General features: G+C 29.3%; 1 protein-coding gene across 1 annotated transcript; it reads left to right on the top strand.

Annotated features, from left to right (window-relative positions):
- Nucleotides 1-3,921: 3,921 nt before the first annotated feature.
- Nucleotides 3,922-8,123, top strand: LOC130444613 (retinoid-inducible serine carboxypeptidase-like). Its single transcript, XM_056779847.1, has 8 exons — nucleotides 3,922-4,040; nucleotides 6,460-6,735; nucleotides 6,800-6,984; nucleotides 7,037-7,147; nucleotides 7,242-7,440; nucleotides 7,493-7,717; nucleotides 7,774-7,928; nucleotides 7,987-8,123. Exons 1-8 carry the CDS (start codon nucleotides 3,986-3,988, stop codon nucleotides 8,053-8,055), a joined length of 1,275 nt encoding a protein of 424 aa, XP_056635825.1. The 5' UTR covers nucleotides 3,922-3,985; the 3' UTR covers nucleotides 8,056-8,123.
- Nucleotides 8,124-8,559: the final 436 nt, after the last annotated feature.

The raw sequence follows: 8,559 nt of genomic DNA, 5'->3' as shown, positions 1-8,559 counted from the left end.
GGGTTCGCTCGATTTTTCAAAAATGATTTTATTAACGATTTTATATATTTTACCAAAACGTACAAAAAATTCACCTAATTTTTGAAAAAAACTGTTTTTTCCACCACTAAAAATTAGGGTAAAAATTGGATATTTAAAATTCAATAAATTACAGTGTATTTGAGACATAAAAACGTAATTTCTCATCAAATTTCGTGAAAAAAAATGTTTTTTTGTGAAAAATCAAAATTAAAAAGTAGAAACTTGATTTTTTTGAGTTTTTAACTCAAATTTCGATGTCATATGAAAAAACTGCAAAAACAAAAGTTGTAGTACTTTTCATTATCAACAACTTTTTTCTTGAATTTTTTTCATACGAATCGTAGTTTTAGCATAAATCTAAATGAACCGTTTCTACCCCTGAAAACTCCCCCTTTTCAGTTCGGCTATTTTTTTTATGGATTTCATCGTATTTTTCACATTTTTTGAGTTCCAACACTGATCTATAATTAATTGCATTTTCAATGGATTCGCTCGATTTTTCAAAAATGATTTTATTAATGATTTATTAACGATTTTATATATTTTATCAAAACGTACAAAAAATTCACCTAATTTTTGAAAAAAACTGTTTTTTCCACCACTAAAAATTAGGGTAAAAATTGGATATTTAAAATTCAATAAACTACAGTGTATTTGAGACATAAAAACGTAATTTCTCATCAAATTTCGTGAAAAAAAAAATGTTTTTTTGTAAAAAATCAAAATTAAAAACTAGAAACTTGATTTTTTTGAGTTTTTAACTCAAATTTCGATGTCATATGAAAAAACTGCGAAAACAAAAGCTGTAGATCTTTTCATTATCAACAACTTTTTTCTTGAATTTTTTTCATACGAATCGTAGTTTTAGCATAAATCTAAATGAACCGTTTCTACCCCTGAAAACTCCCCCTTTTCAGTTCGGCTATTTTTTTTATGGATTTCATCGTATTTTTCACATTTTTTGAGTTCCAACACTGATCTATAATTAATTGCATTTTCAATGGGTTCGCTCGATTTTTCAAAAACGATTTTATTGACGACTCATCAACGATTTTATATATTTTATTAAAACGTACAAAAAATTCACCTAATTTTTGAAAAAAACTGTTTTTTCCACCACTAAAAATTAGGGTAAAACGTGGATATTTAAAATTCAATAAACTACAGTGTATTTGAGACATAAAAACGTAATTTCTCATCAAATTTCGTGAAAAAAAATGTTTTTTTGTAAAAAATCAAAATTAAAAACTAGAAACTTGATTTTTTTGAGTTTTTAACTCAAATTTCGATGTCATATGAAAAAACTGCGAAAACAAAAGCTGTAGATCTTTTCATTATCAACAACTTTTTTCTTGAATTTTTTTCATACGAATCGTAGTTTTACCATAAATCTAAATGAACCGTTTTTACCCCTAAAAACTCCCCCTTTTCAGTTCGGCTATTTTTTTTATGGATTTCATCGTATTTTTCACATTTTTTGAGTTCCAACACTGATCTATAATTAATTGCATTTTCAATGGATTCGCTCGATTTTTCAAAAATGATTTTATTAATGATTTATTAACGATTTTATATATTTTATCAAAACGTACAAAAAATTCACCTAATTTTTGAAAAAAACTGTTTTTTCCACCACTAAAAATTAGGGTAAAAATTGGATATTTAAAATTCAATAAACTACAGTGTATTTGAGACATAAAAACGTAATTTCTCATCAAATTTCGTGAAAAAAAAAATGTTTTTTTGTAAAAAATCAAAATTAAAAACTAGAAACTTGATTTTTTTGAGTTTTTAACTCAAATTTCGATGTCATATGAAAAAACTGCGAAAACAAAAGCTGTAGATCTTTTCATTATCAACAACTTTTTTCTTGAATTTTTTTCATACGAATCGTAGTTTTAGCATAAATCTAAATGAACCGTTTCTACCCCTGAAAACTCCCCCTTTTCAGTTCGGCTATTTTTTTTATGGATTTCATCGTATTTTTCACATTTTTTGAGTTCCAACACTGATCTATAATTAATTGCATTTTCAATGGGTTCGCTCGATTTTTCAAAAACGATTTTATTGACGACTCATCAACGATTTTATATATTTTATTAAAACGTACAAAAAATTCACCTAATTTTTGAAAAAAACTGTTTTTTCCACCACTAAAAATTAGGGTAAAACGTGGATATTTAAAATTCAATAAACTACAGTGTATTTGAGACATAAAAACGTAATTTCTCATCAAATTTCGTGAAAAAAAATGTTTTTTTGTAAAAAATCAAAATTAAAAACTAGAAACTTGATTTTTTTGAGTTTTTAACTCAAATTTCGATGTCATATGAAAAAACTGCGAAAACAAAAGCTGTAGATCTTTTCATTATCAACAACTTTTTTCTTGAATTTTTTTCATACGAATCGTAGTTTTACCATAAATCTAAATGAACCGTTTTTACCCCTAAAAACTCCCCCTTTTCAGTTCGGCTATTTTTTTTATGGATTTCATCGTATTTTTCACATTTTTTGAGTTCCAACACTGATCTATAATTAATTGCATTTTCAATGGATTCGCTCGATTTTTCAAAAATGATTTTATTAATGATTTATTAACGATTTTATATATTTTATCAAAACGTACAAAAAATTCACCTAATTTTTGAAAAAAACTGTTTTTTCCACCACTAAAAATTAGGGTAAAAATTGGATATTTAAAATTCAATAAACTACAGTGTATTTGAGACATAAAAACGTAATTTCTCATCAAATTTCGTGAAAAAAAAAATGTTTTTTTGTAAAAAATCAAAATTAAAAACTAGAAACTTGATTTTTTTGAGTTTTTAACTCAAATTTCGATGTCATATGAAAAAACTGCGAAAACAAAAGCTGTAGATCTTTTCATTATCAACAACTTTTTTCTTGAATTTTTTTCATACGAATCGTAGTTTTAGCATAAATCTAAATGAACCGTTTCTACCCCTGAAAACTCCCCCTTTTCAGTTCGGCTATTTTTTTTATGGATTTCATCGTATTTTTCACATTTTTTGAGTTCCAACACTGATCTATAATTAATTGCATTTTCAATGGGTTCGCTCGATTTTTCAAAAACGATTTTATTGACGACTCATCAACGATTTTATATATTTTATTAAAACGTACAAAAAATTCACCTAATTTTTGAAAAAAACTGTTTTTTCCACCACTAAAAATTAGGGTAAAACGTGGATATTTAAAATTCAATAAATTACATTGTATTTGAGACATAAAAACGTAATTTCTCATCAAATTTTGTGAAAAAAAAAATGTTTTTTTGTAAAAAATCAAAATTAAAAAGTAGAAACTTGATTTTTTTGAGTTTTTAACTCAAATTTCGATGTTATTTGAAGAAACTGCGAGTACAAAAGTTGTAGATCTTTTCATTATCTACAACTTTGCTATAAAACTTTTTCCTCAAATCGTATTAAACCGTTTTTACGTTTAAAAACTCCCTCTTTTCAGTTCGGCCATTTTTTCAATGGATTTCACCATATTTTTCATATTTTTTGAGTCCCAAAATCAACACTGATCTATAATTAGTTGCAATTTTCCTTTTCTAAATTGTAGGACGCCATTTGAAAACCAAACTCATCAAACAAACAATTAGTCAAAGTGATAAAGTAAACATTTCTACACCCTTACAACACTAGCGTCCATTTCAACCCTTTAATGAAGGGTCCGAACCCTCATACGTTATCTGTCAAGTAGACGATCTAAAATTATTAATTTATGGTTGTTTCACACTATATCTCGCGAATTGGCTTCGTTATCTTCAACCCTCTTCATCATAAGATGATTATTTCATCTAAAAATAGATGTCTGGACTGAATAACTACGAAAAAATTCATATCTCATATCAATTTTGTTATCTGGAGAGTACTTTGAAGTTTTTTTTGTTTTTTTGATAAAACGGTAACAATTTCATTTATTTCATAGTAGAATAATGACAAAGATGTTGAGATTTCTGTTATTGTTATGTTTAATTTACGAATCTGCAGGTACGTATTGAAGACGAATTTAATTACTTTTGGGTTAACAACCTGTTCATCGGGATCCGGAAGCAAAACGGCAACACTTTTTTCTTGTTCACTCAGCTGTCTTATTTCCATTCGGATCTAATTGAAAACATCAACATATCCATTTATTTTTGTTACCAAAGAATTTGTTTTTATATCTGAAACTAGAACCTACTATGTAGGCAACCGTTTACACATCGATTGCTCCCCTTTAAACAATGAGAAATGTTCAATAGCCAACTCACAAACTCCACATTTTAAAATTGATCTTTCCCGGTCGTTTGTTGTAAATTGGGGTGGAAATTCAACCCGTCATTAACCTGCATACACCTTCTCAAAATTAAGTATTTATCTTGTGAACCAGTAATTGATTTTTCTTGTTCCAAAAAGGTTTAATTGATTGAAACTTCATTATCTTCGCTGTTTTGGCGTTTTTAGAGCTATAGAACACACATTATATCGTATAAGTCACTTTTTATTCCCCATAGAATACATTTTACCCCATATAGAACTTATAAATTCCCATAAAAAGCTCAATTTTCCATAGAACTCATACATTTTCAATGGAATTTCCCATAGAACACACATTATATCGTATAAGACACTTTTTATTCCCCATAGAATACATTTTACTCCATATAGAACTTATAAATTCCCATAAAAAGCTCAATTTTTCATAGAACTCATACATTTCCAGTGGAATTTCCCATAGAAAACACAATATATCGTATGAGACACTTTTTATTCCCCATAGAATACATTTTACTCCATATAGAACTTATAAATTCCCATAAAAAGCTCAATTTTTCATAGAACTCATACATTTCCAGTGGAATTTCCCATAGAAAACACAATATATCGTATGAGACACTTTTTATTCCCCATAGAATACATTTTACCCCATATAGATTTTATAAATTCCCATAAAAAAACTGAATTTTCCATAGAACCTATACATTTCCAGTGGAATTTCCCATAGAACACACAATATATCGTATGAGACACTTTTTATTCCCCATAGAATACATTTTACTCCATATAGAACTTATTAATTTCCATAAAAAAACTGAATTTTTCATAGAACTTATACATTTCCAGTGGAATTTCCCATAGAACACACAATATAACGTATGAGACACTTTTTATTCCCCATAGAATACATTTTACCCCATATAGAACTTATAAATTCCCATAAAAAAACTGAATTTTTCATAGAACTCATACATTTCCAGTGGAATTTCCCATAGAACACACAATATGTCGTATGAGACACTTTTTATTCCCCATAGAATACATTTTACCCCATATAGAACTTATAAATTCCCATAAAAAAACTGAATTTTCCATAGAACCTATACATTTCCAGTGGAATTTCCCATAGAACACACAATATATCGTATGAGACACTTTTTATTCCCCATAGAATACATTTTACCCCATATAGAACTTATAAATTCCCATAAAAAAACTGAATTTTCCATAGAACCTATACATTTCCAGTGGAATTTCCCATAGAACACACAATATATCGTATGAGACACTTTTTATTCCCCATAGAATACATTTTACCCCATATAGAACTTATAAATTCCCATAAAATCTCAATTTCCCATAGAACTCATACATTTCCAGTGGAATTTCCCATAGAACACACATTATATCGTATAAGACACTTTTTATTCCCCATAGAATACATTTTACTCCATATAGAACTTATTAATTCCCATAAAAAAACTGAATTTTTCATAGAACTCATACATTTCCAGTGGAATTTCCCATAGAACACACAATATATCGTATGAGACACTTTTTATTCCCCATAGAATACATTTTACCCCATATAGAACTTATAAATTCCCATAAAATCTCAATTTCCCATAGAACTCATACATTTCCAGTGGAATTTCCCATAGAACACACATTATATCGTATAAGACACTTTTTATTCCCCATAGAATACATTTTACTCCATATAGAACTTATTAATTCCCATAAAAAAACTGAATTTTTCATAGAACTCATACATTTCCAGTGGAATTTTCCATAGAACACACAATATATCGTATGAGACACTTTTTATTCCCCATAGAATACATTTTACCCCATATAGAACTTATAAATTCCCATAAAATCTCAATTTCCCATAGAACTCATACATTTCCAGTGGAATTTCCCATAGAACACACAATATATCGTATGAGACACTTTTTATTCCCCATAGAATACATTTCACCCCATATAGAACTTATAAATTCCCATAAAAAGCTCAATTTTCCATAGAAGTCATACATATCCAGTGGAATTTTCCATAGAATACTAGTTTTTCTGGTTCCAAAAAGGTTTTGACGTTTTTAGAGCTAACCTAACATTTTTTTTTTCAATTTTTGTTCTCAATTTATAGGTAGGGAAGGGTTTGGTCCGACCGATCAAGAATGGGGATATTCAACAGTTAGACCAGATTCCTACATGTTCTGGTGGTTGCATTTTACTACAGCAGATGTTTCGAATCCAACGGAAAGACCTCTGATCATTTGGTTACAAGGTGGTCCTGGATCTTCCTCGACAGGATACGGTAATTTCGCCGAATTAGGACCATTAGATCTGGAATTAAAACCACGAAATACCACGTGGGTTCAATGGGCTAACGTATTATTCGTTGATAATCCAGTTGGAACTGGTTAGTAACGGTTTTAGTTGAATTTTCGCTTGTTTTGCCCATTAAACGAATGGATGTCTTTCAGGATTTGGTTATATTGGTGAAAATGGTTCTTTCGCTTTGAATAATACCCAAATCGCACAGGACTTTCTGGTTTTTATGAAAGATTTCTACCAAAAGCTACCACAATTTGAGAATATACCCTTATATATATTTTGTGAATCGTACGGTGGGAAAATGACACCTGAAATCGCGTTGTTCATATATAAGGTAAATAATTATAATATATTTCTCAAATATCATTAACTTTAATTGATTTAAGGCGCAAAAAAACGGAGAAATACCATCAAATCTCAAAGGTGTAGGTTTAGGAGATGGTTGGGTATCCCCAATCGATTCAGTATTAACATGGGCACCTTATTTATTGAATTTGGTAAGTTTCTGATATTCCCAGATTTTTAAACGCGTCTGGCAACCTCTTCTTCTTCTTTTTTCTCCCACGGAATTGAAAGTTAACCTAATTTAAGGGTTTGGTCGATCAAGATGGTTACGAATCTATAATGAAACAAGCATACAAAGCACGAGATGCTATAGATAGAGAAGATTACGAACAAGCTTTCAATTTATGGGGTTTGATAGAAGAAGTAGTGGAAAAACAAACTTACAACATCGATTTTTATAACGTATTATTAAAACCGACGGCTCCCATAAAAAAAATAGGGTTATGTAAGTTTCGATTATAATCGATTGCACCCGATTAAAATCGATTATATTTCAGATCGATCTTATTTGGGAGACGCTCTTAGTGACATAATGAACGATTTGGTGGCGCCCGCTTTAGGATTAACTCATAAATGGGACGATGTCGATGGCGGGGTTTTTAACGCATTAGGACCTGATTTTATGAGACCGGTTATTCATCTAGTGGATGAATTATTGGACACTACAGATCTCACTGTAGCCGTATACAATGGTCAACTCGATTTGATTGTAGATACACCCGGTACGTTCGTAATAAATCATATATAGTTGGTTTATAGTGCGTTTATTAATTCTTAGGAACCGTGAATTGGATAAAGGAGATGAAATTTAAAGATAAAAAATTATGGGAACATGCTGAACGTTTACCTTTCCATATCAATGGATTTATGGAGGGATACGTTAAAAAATATGATAAATTCGCTTTTTATTGGGTGAATAACGCCGGGCATATGGTGAGAATATTCGATACAATCGATTCACAGATTTGAATGAATATTTTTATTGTTTTAGGTACCCGCCGACAATCCTTCTGGTATGGAATATATATTGAGAGAAGTTACCAATAATTTTGAGGTTTGAATCGTATCTAAACATATGTAAATGCTTTCGAAAAAATAAAGAATATTAATAATAAAGAAAAAAGAAGTTTTATTTTTCCATAAAACATATTCTATTTTATATAGAACTCATACATTTCCAGTGGAATTTCCCATAGAACACACATTATATCGTATGGGACATTTTTTATTCCCCATAGAATACGTTCTACTTTATATAGAACTTATAAATTCCCATAAAAAAGCTCAATTTTCCATAGAACTCATACATTTTTAGTAGAATTTCGTATAGGACATAATTTATATCGTATAGTACACTTTTATTCCCCAGATAACACGTCTTACTTCATATAGAACTTATATATTAGCAACAGAATGCTCGATTTTCCATAAAACTCAATTTTCAGTAAAATTTCCCATAGAACACACTTTATATCGTATAGTTCACTTTTTATTCCCCATAGAAGACGTATTACTTTATATAGAACTTATATATTTCCATAAGAAAGCTGAATTTTCTAAGGAA

Source organism: Diorhabda sublineata, chromosome 5, assembly GCF_026230105.1.
Source record: "Diorhabda sublineata isolate icDioSubl1.1 chromosome 5, icDioSubl1.1, whole genome shotgun sequence".
NCBI classification, from domain to species: Eukaryota; Metazoa; Arthropoda; class Insecta; order Coleoptera; family Chrysomelidae; genus Diorhabda; species Diorhabda sublineata.
This window is presented reverse-complemented; position numbering and strand designations above follow the sequence as displayed.

Bases quoted from the DNA above. Each gene is read 5' to 3' on its own strand.
- LOC130444613 (XM_056779847.1), top strand. From the start codon at position 3,986: ATGACAAAGATGTTGAGATTTCTGTTATTGTTATGTTTAATTTACGAA. The intron at 7,148-7,241 runs GTAAGTTTCTGA...ACCTAATTTAAG, and splicing joins CACCTTATTTATTGAATTTG to GGTTTGGTCGATCAAGATGG. The intron at 7,929-7,986 runs GTGAGAATATTC...TTATTGTTTTAG, and splicing joins TGAATAACGCCGGGCATATG to GTACCCGCCGACAATCCTTC.